This window comes from Castanea sativa, chromosome 6 (genome assembly GCF_040712315.1).
Source record: "Castanea sativa cultivar Marrone di Chiusa Pesio chromosome 6, ASM4071231v1".
Lineage (NCBI taxonomy): Eukaryota > Viridiplantae > Streptophyta > Magnoliopsida > Fagales > Fagaceae > Castanea > Castanea sativa.
The window spans coordinates 53,992,143-54,006,094 of NC_134018.1; the positions used below are offsets into that span (position 1 = coordinate 53,992,143).

The window sequence follows — 13,952 nt, forward strand, 5'->3', positions numbered from 1 at the left end:
AGGGCCGACCTGCTCAAGAATTAAACTCTACGAATTGGCCCATACGCCGAGGATCCGAGGACACGTCCGAGGGTAAGTTTCTCCTCGGATAGGCCCAGGAGAACTCAAAACTTCATTATGAAGGTCCAGGCACAACTCTGGAAAGACTAATGGTTAAAGGGGGACACCCTAAACCTCCTAGATGCACCAGTGTTAAAGAAAATATCAAGAGCAAAGGCTGCTACCTCCGCATTAAAGGCTCTGCACTTACCTCCCTGGCCGTATTAATGGGGAAGTGACCCCTGAATAGTAGGGCTGAAACTTCTAGTCACTTTCCAAAAAGTATTAGGGAAGGAAGTATTTAAGGGGGGATGAAGGCCAAAGAGAGGGGGGATCGGTAACTAAAAAAAAGAAATTAAGAATTGTAATCTTTAAGGAAGAAAGAGAAATAGTAAAGAAATAGTCCTCGGCTCAAGCCCGAGGAGACTCATTTGCAATTATCATTCATTATTTACAAGTGTTTGCTTATAAAAGCCCGTTATCAAGTTCTCAGTACCTTTAATCTAGATTCTGAACCCACACTCTACAAATTTCATTGTTTAAGGCTCATTGGGCCTGAGCCCATAACCTTCTTTGGGTTCAGGTGCAATTGTGCACTTACAGTTGTTTCATTAATTATTAAATTATAAAATTATTAATTTTTGTTTAGCTTAACATAATTTAATTTGTTTGTCTTTTATAATGTATAAGTTAATTAAATTATTAATTACTGGTGTTTAGTTGCTTCATTCATTTTTTTTTTACTAACTATTAGGAGTCTAGCACACACTCCACTGTGCGTAAACACACACCTCATGTGTGCACACACCCCTGCCTCTGCATGTTTTTTAGTTCAAAATTTGTTTAGCATAAAAATTTTGAGGGTGTTCCTAATATTGCTTGAGGGTGTTTTTTTTTTTTTTTTTTTTTAAGGGTAAACAAAAAAAAAAAATTTTATTATATATAAAAAAAAAAAAAAAAAAAAATTCAAGCCAGGGTGTTCCTAGGAACACCCTGGCTACTGAGTGGCGTCGCCACTGAACATAATATTAATCATGCACATTGTTTTTCTTCACACCACAAAGAGATTTTGCCATGCAAAAACAGAGCCAAAGTCACTAAATTGGTCAATGCGCGTACAAAGATTGATTGGATTTTGTGGGAGAATATGTGGCTTTAGTTTGGTGTTTGGTGCTATGTTTGTTATTGCTATTTGTGGTGCAAGAATACGAAGAGTCCCATACTCAGGAAGGTTCCATCTCTCTCATTGAAATGTTGGAGGATCTGTTAGGAGATATTGAGTGGCAGAAGTTTGAGGAGGAATACAGAGGGAAATTACTCCCTCTATCAGACCCTCGAACTATTCGGGTACAATCTATAGCTGCAAAGATCATTATAGCAATGAATAGCGGGTTAAGGGTTGGAGACGAGTTCACGATCAATGGCCATTTATATGCTAGTAGAGATTTTGGAGATAAAGGGTCATTGTTGGCACCAAAATCTGAAGGAGATAAGGCTGAACAAGGGTTTAAGCAGAGACAAAACCGGGATCGAAACTATATATGGAAACCTGCTACTAAATTTTTATACCAAAGAAATTGGGAAGTCTATGTGATGGATACTTTGGAAATTAATGCCAAATGCTTCTCTGGTGGAAGGATTGTTGTTCACAAGGGGTTGCTTGAGATTCTACACTGTGATGCAGAGTTAGCAACTATTATTGCGCATGAGATCTAATTTGGTCATTTTCTTTAGAAATACAGTATTCATTCCTCTATTGGGTTTAACTATATGAGAACTATTTAGTGCATTTTGGTTTTAAATTAATTAACTCCCTTTTTCTGTGGTTAGATTGGGCATGCTGTGGCTAGGCATAGCTCAGAACGTTTGTGATGGATTTTGTCTGGGTTCTCATTGCTCTGATTCTTCTTATTTTTGCTATTCTTAATGTTGGCAGTTCAACTTCAAGAAGAAATCCGGATGGTCCTGCAAAACTTTGGGGAATGTTTAAGAATTTTAGAAGCAGGAGGTATTTTCTTCTCATCAAAACCCTCATGTTTAAATCATTCTCTAACAATCTTGAATGCATTCTTTTTTTTTTTTCTTTTTTTTTTTTTCTCCCCCCTTTGAATTCGTGGTCTGTATGCAATTTTTTAAAGAATAAGATAGATAGAAGCTGCATTTTATATTTGAAAGTAGGAATTAAAGTTTACACAAGGCTTTTGCATGTTTGTTTGGTCATTTGTTTTCTTCGTCATAGATAATCAATTAGTTCTTCAAATGACAGCGCTAATTAACGACCTTGTACTGAGAATGTTTCTCAAATACTCCTATGATCTTTCCATTATTATTTCTGAAGGGGCCCTTGGTCAATTATAGCCAGGGCTTTCCTCACTGTGTTGATGAGTATTAACAAAGCAGATTGGGAGGAGGACAGGAGAATGCTATATTAGTGTCAATAGCAGACACTGTTTGGTATATTCATATCCAAAGATTCCAATCCCAATTGTTATCTACAAGTTGAAAGGGGCTGCTTCCTTAGGAGTTAATTACTTGAGATTGCATATGGATTTGTGAATCCAAAGGAAGGATTTCAATTCACTTGAATGAGCTTTAAAGGCTAAGATATTTCTTTCTTTTTCATTTTTATTTTTAAAAAAGATCTATTTGGATTTTCAAATGAATTGGAACCTTCTTACGCTGTGGACTTGTGATAATTATTATATGGAATTCCTTATTTCTTTTTCTTTATTATTGTTCAAACAAAACCTAAATGCATGTGCTTGAAATTTCTTTCTTGGTGTCCATAATTGATATTGTTGTGAAATTCTAAATTCTGTTAACTTGAATTTTCTTCACAGTAATTTGTAGTTAAAAGTTGGGATAATTGTTTGTAATGTCAAATTGTAATAATGTTACAGTTGATTTCCTTCGCAGGAGGGAAGAGGGAGCAGATTATATTGGACTAATGTTAATGGCATCTGCTGGATATAACCCTCAAGTGGCACCCACAATATATAAGAGAAACCTGAGGAATCTTGGTGGTGAAGGTGATATCAACTCAACTCACCCATCAAGTATTAAGAGGGCTGAACTGCTAAATAAAGCAGACGTAATGAACAAAGCGTTGGCTGTGTACAAAGAAGTGAAAGCTGGTGAGGGGGTGAGAAGCTTTGTCTAGGATGCTTTTGTAATATAAATCATAATGCTTTGCTTGCTTAAGATAACGAATGGGAGATGCACTATTCATATTATTGTTCATGGAGGGGATTGATGAAACTATGTTTGCAATTTCCTTTAACCAATAGGCTGGTAATGAAAAGGGCATTTTTGGTTAAGAATGCTAAGTTTCGAAAGCTTTGCTTGGATAATTTCTTCAGCAAGGGTAGTGATTAGTGAAACCCATGATATGTAATGTTTTGGATATATAACAATATTCTTGTTTTGGAATGGTTATGTATTAGACTTTGAATGGTAGTATCATGGTTATGGAACAATGTTTGCTTTGGAATGGTTATGTATTAGACTTTGAATGGTAGTATCATGGTTATGGAACAATGTTTGCTTTGGAATGGTTATATATTAACTTGGATGGTAGTATCATGATATGGAACAATTTTAGTTTGAGTTTGGAAACTTGAATTTGGATTTTAAATTAATAGATTTTTTTTTTTGAGAAAAATTAGATTCATTAATTTTAGATATCATTTAAAATCCAAGGATTTTAAAGGTTTAAAATCATTGGTGGATTTGGTCAAATTCAAATCCTTGATCTTTTAAAACTCCAAACAAGGTATTTGAGTTTTAATTACTCAAATCTTGCTATCCAAACACACATTTGGAATGATTATGTATCAGAACTTTTTTTTTTTGAGAATGTTATGTATTAGAACTTGGATGGTAATATCATACTTATGGAACTATAATAAATTTATGGTTATGTGTAGTATTGTGATAATTTGAGTATTTTGCTTATGTTTAACTAGGTTTAAGTGCTGTATTTTGAACATGAACTTCCCTTGCTTATGATGTAATTATGGATGTACCGGGTATGTCTTGTTGAAAAAAAAAATTATGTTGATTATATTGATTTTAGTTATGTATCTTGTGAATTTAGTTTTTTAACTTTTATTTTCATCTAATTATTTATTTTATATACTTGGAAATAAAGGAGAGATGTTACCTAATTTTTACTTGAAATTTATACAAAATGAAAATACTAATGGAGGTGACGGAGTTGAGGAGTGGACTAAGTCGCACAATACCATCTACGGATTTATCCGATGTAGTAGAAAAAATTTTACATGTTGTCCTTAGAATACTTATTCTCAACAAAAAAAAAAAAAAAAAACTTTAGCAAAGAAAGCGATATTGCCATTAACAGATAAAAATTGATTTCATCAATTCACTTAATTGAGCATTTAATCAATATTAAAATAATTTATAATTTTTTTTTATAAAAATAATCCAACACAAACCAAACACCAGAAAACAAGTAATTTTCCTGAACTAAAAAAAAAAAAATTGTCAGAAAACGTTTTGTGTCAAAACAAAGGCAATCTTAATAAAATTATGAAATGGGTGACATCTTCTAGTAAAAAGGTTCTTAAAGTTCCTTCAAGGGGGTTTTTTTTTTTTTTTGAGAAAAATTTATGGAGCTTTTTTAAGTTGTGACACACAGGCCATACACCCATAGACCATAGTCCATAGACATAAAAATGAAGTTTTAGGCAAAAGAAGATTATCCTTCACCATATCTACAATTGTTCAAGTAGTGTGGCCTAGGGGGAAAAAGAGAAAGAAAGAAAGAAGGAAAAAGATAGTGGACTCTGATTAAACCCATAAGGCTTTATTACTTTTTTTCCCTTTTAAATAGTACAAAATAACAGCTCATTAAGATTAATGATTGGAATAAAAATCCAACCATAAGGGAGTTCATAAGGGAATGGAACGGAATGGAATAGAATGATCATAAAGGAATGGAATGGAATGGAATGTATTTAAGTAAGGGAAAATAATGGAATGAAATTAAGTAACCTTGATTGAATGTTTTAAAATAAAAGAATGGAAAGGAATGAAAATGAATGGAATGTAAGTAATTTTGTTTGGGAGTAACATGGAGAGAGTGGAATGGAATGGAATCATTTTATGACAATATTACTATTAGACTCCTATTTTAAAATAAATGGTTGAATATATAAGTGTATTTTGGGAGTTTTAGTAAAAAATTCATTAAATCTAATTCCATTCCCTCCCATTCCTCCCAATTTTGGGGGGAATGAAAATTTGAGGTTTTAAGGGAATAGAGAGGAATGAGTGTTCCTTTCTATCCATTCCATTCCCTCCCACTTAAACTCCCAAATAAGGGAATGGACTTTCCATTCCCTCCATTAAAACTCCCGAACAAGGGAAGGGAAAAATATTCTAAAATTATTATTTTCATTCATTTCCATTTCATTCCTTCCTCCCAAACGAGGCTTAAATTTCAATTTTGATATGGACTTATTCCTATAGAATTGGGCCTGTATTCGTTTGGCCTAATTCAAAATGTTGCTTGTTCCGCAAGTATACCTTCTAGCCTAATCTCCTTCTTATCTACTCGACTTCCAAACCAGAGTTTATTCAACCATGAAAGAAACCAATTTTAAAGCTGGATGCCCAAGTTTTTCAACAAGAATCTCCAGGGTAACATCTTTCCTTCACAGATAGTATATATAGTAGTAGCACACTAGTTCTACTGTACTAGTATCATCACCATTATATTGCTCAATTTGCTAGGGCTTGAGTAATTATTCATGGGGTTTTCTTATGCAAAAGCCAAATTAAACACATTCAACACATTCTCATCTTTCTTTTCAAAGAAAAATGTAGCTTTTGGTGCAGCTAATAATAGCCGGTTCACGCCACATAGTTCTACAATCTTGGGTTCAAACTTTTCAAGTTTTAGTGTGGTTCCTGTTGTGGGTTTGCTTGGAGTTGGAGGAGTGCAACGTAATATTCATCAAACATGTCGTTTTCTTCACGTCACAAGGAGATCTTACCAAGCAAGAACAGTGTCGAATTCACGAAATTGGTCAATGCACGTACAAAGATTGATGAGATTTTGTAGAAGAAATTGGGTTGCTTTGTTTTTTGGTGGTTCTGTGGTTTGTACTACTATTTGTTGTGCAAGAATACAAAGAGTCCCATACACAGGAAGGTTTCATCTTGCTCTCACTGAAAACATTGAGGATAAGTTAGGAGAGTATCAGTGGCAGGAGTTTGAGAAGGAAAACAAAGGAAAATTACTCCCTCTGTCAGACCCTAGAACTATTCGGGTACAATCCGTAGCAACAAAGATCATTGCTGCAATGAATAGTGGGTTAAGGCTTGGAACTGAATTCAAGATCAATGGCCATTTAGGTGCAAGTAGAGATTTTGGAGATAAAGTGGCACAATATTTTAATTTTAAAAGTGCTCTTGCTGAAGCAGAGTTTAAGCATAGCCAAAAGCGGGATCGAAACTTTATATGGAAACCTGCTACTAAACATTTGAACCAAAGAAATTGGGAAGTGTATGTGCTTAATACTCCGGAAGTTAATGCTTCCTGTCATCTTGGTGGAAGGATTGTTGTTTGCAATGGGTTGCTTGATATTGTAGACAATGATGCAGAGTTAGCAACTATTATTGGGCATGAGGTCTGTTTTGGTCATTCTTTAGAATTACAGTATTCATAATTTTATTGGATTTAACTATATGAGCACTATATAGTGCATTTTGGTTTTAAATTAACCCCCTTTTTTTTTTGTTAGGTTGGGCATGCTGTGGCTAGGCATATAGCAGAAGGTATTGTGAGGCTTTTCTTGATGCTTTCCGCTCTGATTGCTCTTATTTATGCTCTTATTACTACTGGCGATTCAACTTCAAGAGGAAATGTGGATGGTCTTGCAAGTCTTCGAGATATGTTTACCAATTTAATGTCCAGGAGGTATTTTCTTCTCCTTGATCCTCATGTTTAACAGTTTAAGTCATTCTCTATTCATTTTGAATGCATTTTGTTTTTCTCCCTTTGAATTCATGGTGTGTATGTACTATGTAACTGGTTTAAAGCATATGATAGAAGCTACATTTTATATTTGAAATTAGGAATTATAGTTTACACTAGGTTTTTGCATGTTTGTCTGGACATTTTATTTTTGTCATAGATAATCAATTAGTTCTTCAAAAAAACGCTGTTAATTAATGACCTTGTACTGAGAAATTTTCTCAAACATCTTTCCATAATTAATAAGGGCCAGGGCTTTCCTCATTGTGTTGATGAGTATTACCTAAGCAGATTTGGAGGACAGGAGGATGCTATATATATTTGATAGGTAAAGAGGATGATGCTATGCTAGTGTCACTAGCAGACACTGTTCGGTAATACTCATATCTCCAAAATTAATTGTTGTCTACAGGTTAAGAGGGCCTGCTTCCTTAGGCGTTAGTTTCCTGAGATTGCATATAGATTTGTGAATCCAAAGGAATGATTTCTATTTACTTGGATGAGCTTTGAAAGCTAAGATATTGCTTTTTATTTTATTTTTATTTTTATTTTTATAAAGATCTATAATTGCATTTGCAGATGAATTGGAACCTTCTTATGCCGTGGACTAGTGATAATTATTATATGGAATTCCTTTTTTGTTTTTCTTTCTTATTATTGATCAAATAAAACCTATATGCATGTGCTTTAAATTTCTTTCCCGGTGTCTATGATTGATATTGTTGTGGAATTCTAAATTTTTTTATCTTGATTTTTTCTTAACACTAATTTGTTGTTAAAATATGGGAAAATTGTTTGTCACGTCAAATCATAAAAATATTACGTTTTATTTCCTTCACAGGAGAGAAGCGGAAGCAGATTACATTGGGCTAATGTTAATGGCATCTGCTGGATATAACCCTCAAGTGGCACCCAAAGTATATGAGAAGAAGCTTGGTGGTGAGGGTGGTATCCAATCGACTCACCCATCTGGAATAAAGAGGGCTAAACTGCTACAGAAACCCAAAGTGATGAACAATGCGTTGGCTGTGTACAAGGAAGTGAAAGATGGTGAGGGGGTGAGAAGCTTTGTTTAGAATGCCTTTGTAATGGAAATCATAATGCTGTGCTTGCTTAAGGAAATGAATTGGAGATGCATTATACATATTCTCATTCATTCTTCAATCAAAAGTAAAAACCACCAACGATACTTGTATATATGAATGAATTCATTGGTCTTTCATTTTATTGAATTCTTTTGATTTAAGCCATTACAAGCTAGCTCATACTATCTTTGCTTAGTCAGAAAATAGATCATAACAGTGAAGGTCATTTTGTTCTTATTCTCAAATAATAGAATCCAGCTCAACAACTTTGGGGGCTTTAGGCGAAAATTTTAAGTGTGGTATTTTTTATATTTAAATATTAATCAAATAATATATATTGAATTTTTTATTTAAAATCTATTTTTCTTACTTTTTGAGATGCAAAATTACTAATTAAGTTTTTGTATTTAAATTCCTCTAACATTTCTTTTTTTCAATTGATAATATAGCTAATCCACTTAATTTTTCTTGTGATATAGTAGACCTTAAATAAGATTTTGTTAATTTTAATTTTAATATAGCTAATCCACTTAGTTTTTCTTTTTCAAATAAAAATTAATTTATTACATGGTTCAAAAAATTAGTGTCACTATAATACAAATGAGTTGATATGATATACATCAAATTATTAATTGGTATGATAATTTATAATAATTGATAAAGTAAGAAAATGTGTTGTCCTATGACTGTGGGCCACTGGGCTGTGTAGCATTTGCAGCCTGTGCTGCTGTGCAGTGCACAACTATGTAGAAAACGTGCTATCCAACCTAAATTTAATTTTGTTAGCTAAAGTTTGACTATTTTTGTTTTTTCCCTTTTTAATCTTCTGCATTTTAGGATACAATCGGGTCTTTTTAATGCATTTTATTGACCAATAAAAGTACTTAAAATTTTTTTTAATTAAAAAATATAGATAAATATATTATATATATAATTCTTTTTTACAAGTTGGGGTCTTTTTTTATTTGGAGGCTTAGGTGATTGCATCAATTGCATCACCTATTGAGCCGGCCCAGATAGAACTTGTCTCTAAGTTTCTTGAGATTCTATATAAACATTTTGGGGAATCTTCAAACAACTCTAAACAAATATGTAAATTTTAAGAGTTTTTTTTGACAAACGCACAACTAAAACTTGAACAATTTTTTCCTTGTTAGGTAAAGGTTATATATATTTTTTGTTTTTTTTTTTTGTTTTTTTGCTTTTATTTTTGAGAAACTCTTGTTAGGTAAAGTTGCACTGGGTCTTGCCCACAATCATATCAATAGGCCAACTAGTATCATGCTAACGATTGGCTTCCAGAATAATATGCTAAATAGGTGTTACTGTAGATGATAAACAACAATGGTTGCGGTAATCCACCTTGCAACTATACTGTAAACCAATAAAAGCCATTCAAAAAACTAAACAATTACAAATATCAAAATAAACTGGCATGGATAATTTGTCATTACCGTTTGGAATAATAGATTAATTAGAACCTGTAATCTAATTTCTATATATAAATCCGTAGTAGCAAACCTATCCATGGCAAGAGAAAGAACATTGAATTATCATATACAAAACATATAATACATGAAGCTCAAAGCTTGGTTTGCAAATCAATGTTTCTAAGTCAAGAAACAGCCTAAGATAAGAAGAAATATTGAACGTTACACGAAGAGCTTTGGAAGCTGCATTGAGTGGAGTGGGAAAAAAAGAAACACCAATAGTTGCAGAATTCAATCATGTTGATACCTCCAAGCCATGTCAGAATCAGCTTTGAAGTTTAAAATCCTACTTATTGCAGATACTTGTAGGGTCTGCATTCTTGACTATCCAAGGATGCTCCATGATCTTCTGAAGAGAGAGCCTTTTTGAGGAGTCCTTCACCAGAAGCTGCACATATTTTCAGATCACACATTCAGGAACACAACTAAATGTATTCAATACAGCATTTCCTGTGCACCCAGATATCAACATGAAAATAGAGTCAATAGACATGGACTAACATACTCGAAGAATGAGATCCTTGGCTTCTGTAGAAACACAAGGGGTGGAAGGAAAGCTCAGGTCAACATTCATTATCCTGGTACAGCCAAATACAAGTTAACAAACTAAAAATAACACAATTTATGGTACAATTTTCTTCCACAGTAATCACACTAAAACAATTATCTCTACCTTACCTTCTAAAGGTATCGGTTTGACTCTCAGCCTCAAATGGAGGGACACCATAAAGGAACTCATAGCAAAGGATACCCAAAGTCCAGTTGTCAACTGCGTAGTCATGAGCTTTGTTCTCCACCATTTCTGGTGCTAAATAATCCAAAGTTCCACACATGGTGCGTCTCTTGGCTCTTGACTGTACAGACCATCCAAAGTCGGCAATTTTCAGCCGACCCTACAGATATAATTATAATTAAGTCAAACAATTAATTGTCTTGGTTTGATGATAAAGAGCAATCATCATAAAATGAGCACTATAGGTTCAAACTATTGCATCTATAAAGTAAACAGAAAAACTGTAACTTAGTTCGCACTTCCTCAATAATAATATTTAATGCTGGTCCAGGTTTGGGAAAAAATCATTAAATTTTTTTCAACTAATTATAGACAAGTATCTATTAAACAAATAAGAAGAAAGTTTGGAATTCCTCTCTGTTTGGAGCTTCTTAAAAAATAAATTATTATTGGAAGTTGGTTAACTTGCTATAGCAATGCATCCTGAAGTTGAGCACTAGCACCTGACAATTCTACAGAAACTTTTTATTCAAATTCAAGAAAGAAACCATCAAGTAAAAGAAAAGAAAGGGAGAGAGAGAGAGAGAGAGAGAGAGAGAGAGAGTTCAAAAAATTGTCCTATTCATGAGCTCAAGTGTCCAATCTCAGTTGCAATTTCTGCTATAGATTGTGCAGAAAATGCATCCAATTAGTGCCTATAGTAGGTGCACTCATCGTGTAGATAGACAGAAGCTTTAGGCTGAGAGGAATTAAAAACATTGTTCTATTCATAAGCTCAACTGTGGCAATTTCTGCTTTAACATTGTACAAAACAAAGCTATATCCAAATGGTCCCTTAGTAGCTACGTTATTGTATAACTTAGTACCATAGATATGCCCAAGTAGACTTAAAGTTCATACAGAAATACTTATGGCCGATTTATTAAAAGAACAATAGCATCCCCAAAATTTGGATGATTCTTATTTTTGGGCAGGTAAATAGAAACAGATAAAAATCTGAAATTGACTGTGCTTAGAATTTGGGCTAAACTTGTCGAGTAAGACTAGTGCAATTCATGCCAGAAAAAAATTTCCCCACAAAGTCAACTATCAAGAGCCATGGTCTGTATGTTTGAAATGAACTACAACACACCAAAAATATTATCCACTTGAAAAATACACATTTACATAATCAATCCAAACTGAAGGAAAATAACAGGTTCCTTATAAAACTAAAAGGACAAAAAAGAAAAAATGTCATGAAGGATTTTTTAGCATACCTCATGATCAAGCAACAGATTTTCGGGCTTGATGTCTCTATGAATCACATCTTTCTCGTGACAAAACGCCAACGCTTGCGCGAGGCTCAAAATGTACTAAAATTCACAAGGGATACACATAAGGATACTAAATTTGACAAGAAACAATGAATTAAACAAGGAGAAAGGACAAGAAAACCCGTCGTAACTAAACATATTAAAGTAATAATTAACAGTCATGCGCAACACAAAAAGCATAGCACATATAGTTGAAGCAAACCACAATTATCCCAACATATAAAACCACCAGCCATTATGCCAAAATTTTAAGGTCGACAATGGATCCTCAATAGATTAATCAGGATCAGCCATTATTTGGTTCCTTTAAAAAAAAAAGCAAAATTTGAAATACCCATTATTGGGGTCCTCCAAAAACAAAAGTCCCCAAAAATTACGTACCATTATATACACACACACACTGAATTTCTCAGTAAACAAACAGAGCAAGGGAGGGAGAGAGAGAAATACAGTGGCAGCTTTGTTCTCAGAGAGAAATCCACGTTTTCTGAGCTCCTTGTAGAGCTCGCCGCCATGAGCGTATTCGAGAATCAAGAAAATGCGTTCGGAGTCGTGGAACCAACCGTAGAGTCGCAATATATTTGGGTGGCGAAGGCTGGTTTGAATCTCCATTTCTCTCTTGAGCTGGTGCTGAATTTTGTACTTTTCTATTTGCTCTTTGAATATCACCTTCAACGCCACTATGTATTTGCTCTGCCAAAAACCCAAAATGTCATAGACTCGGATTCAGAGGATTGCTTTAGGAAATGAAATCAAAAGCAAAACAACATTTGGTACTTTTTTCACTTCACCTTGGCTTCTCTGGCGAGATAGACTCGGCCGAATTTCCCTTTTCCGAGGGGTTTTCCGATCTCGAAGTCTTGCAAGGACCATTGCTTCTTTGGTGATTGGGTTTGGGATTTCATTTCTTTTCGTTTGTTTGGATTTTGAGAATTCAGAATTCCCAGTTTGGACTTGGAGAGAGAGTGAGGGAAGCGAATTTAAATTTTCTTACACGCAGATGGTTAAAACGCCGCGTTTTAAACCGCTAACACAAACCAACCAAGGCACTGTTTCGTTTGGTTTGATTTTTTTCTCCCTCTAAAAGACAAAAACACAATTTACACCTCATAAGTTTTAATCCAATAATTTGAAAATTTTCATTTTGTCCCAATAATTTTGATACCATGGTCACTTCATCCCTTATATCTAATGTCGCTAGATCTATTATTTAAATATCTTAAAATGATTTTGTTCGCATATTTTTATATTTAAAAAATACTAAGCTATATATTACATGGTTATAAACAAATTCTATTATTTATTTTTATTTTTTTGCTAAGTTTTAAAATATTTTTTGTACTTCAGCCATAGATCATGATATTCATATTCTTAGAGCATTCATGTTAGGGTGGCAAATTTTTTAGCATTTAACATTTCAAAACATTACTTTATCTATTTTAACACATCATTTTACAATATATCTAGGTATTTTTTTACAACTTTATTTAAATATTATTATTTTTATTCTTTCACTATGTTTCTTTCTCTCTCTTCTTATCTGTGTCTCTTTCTTTTCCTGAACAAAGCCACCACTTTCTTCTCTACCCAAGCAAACCCACAGCCATAGCCACACCCACGGCTAGCTACTGCTAAGCGCTAGCCACCACCACCAAACACAAAAAAAAAAAAAAAAAACCACCATCCAGTGCCCACCATTGCTACAACAATTGTCACTACGACCGCCTCCTACAACCACAATCTCCAACCACCAAAATTACAAACCCAAACTCACAACCTCATCACTACCAACAAGCAAAAAAAGAAAACATAACCCACAAAAATCACAAACCCATAATCCTTTCACAATCACCGCTGGAAAACCCAGCCACATTCGTCAGAAACCATCCACACTCACTGGAAACCACCGCAACTCTAATTAAAAACCCACCAAAACTTATTGCGAGACCCATGAGTTGAGCCACCCATGACCCATGAACCACAAAGTCGACCCACAAAAAAAAAAAAAAAAGAGAGAAGAAAGGGAGAAAGACAGAGTGATAGAAATGAGAGATAGAAATGGTGAAGACTAAAGTTACTGAACAGAAAAAAGAAAAAGAGAGAGGAGTGACAAAAATATGGTGAAAGAAAGAGAAATATTATTTTAATGGGAAAGAGAGAGAGAATACTATAAAATATTATTATTATTATTATTTATAACTTTGAAGTTACAGTAAAGTGTCAAAAATAACACTCTACTGTAGCTTGGATGCTAAATATTATAGTAATAGCATCATTGATGGAGCC

General features: G+C 33.9%; 1 protein-coding gene and 1 long non-coding RNA gene across 3 annotated transcripts; one reads left to right on the forward strand and one right to left on the reverse strand.

Moving 5' to 3' along the window:
* Positions 1-1,111: 1,111 nt before the first annotated feature.
* Positions 1,112-3,271, forward strand: LOC142640849 (uncharacterized). The gene is made up of 2 exons (XR_012845271.1): positions 1,112-2,047; positions 2,956-3,271. It is a non-coding gene; the product is annotated as an uncharacterized LOC142640849 (long non-coding RNA).
* Positions 3,272-9,655: 6,384 nt separating this feature from the next.
* On the reverse strand, positions 9,656-12,679 carry LOC142640966 (serine/threonine-protein kinase Aurora-3). 2 transcript variants are annotated; one of them, XM_075815310.1, is made up of 6 exons: positions 12,458-12,675; positions 12,117-12,359; positions 11,610-11,705; positions 10,296-10,510; positions 10,123-10,195; positions 9,656-10,005 (listed from the first exon to the last, which is right to left on the reverse strand). In XM_075815310.1, the coding sequence occupies exons 1-6, from the start codon at positions 12,569-12,571 to the stop codon at positions 9,904-9,906; spliced, it is 843 nt and encodes a 280-aa protein (XP_075671425.1). In that variant the 5' UTR covers positions 12,572-12,675; the 3' UTR covers positions 9,656-9,903. The 2 variants fall into 2 exon arrangements, with proteins under 2 accessions (XP_075671425.1, XP_075671426.1); XM_075815311.1 differs by lacking the exon at positions 11,610-11,705 and having other exon boundaries at positions 12,458-12,679.
* Positions 12,680-13,952: the final 1,273 nt, after the last annotated feature.

Excerpts from the sequence above, each read along its gene's own strand:
- LOC142640966 (XM_075815310.1), bottom strand. The coding sequence starts at position 12,571 with ATGAAATCCCAAACCCAATCACCAAAGAAGCAATGGTCCTTGCAAGAC. Across the intron at positions 11,706-12,116 it reads CTGAGAACAAAGCTGCCACT|TACATTTTGAGCCTCGCGCA; the intron begins GTATTTCTCTCT and ends TGTGAATTTTAG. Across the intron at positions 10,511-11,609 it reads ATCTGTTGCTTGATCATGAG|GGTCGGCTGAAAATTGCCGA; the intron begins GTATGCTAAAAA and ends TTATATCTGTAG.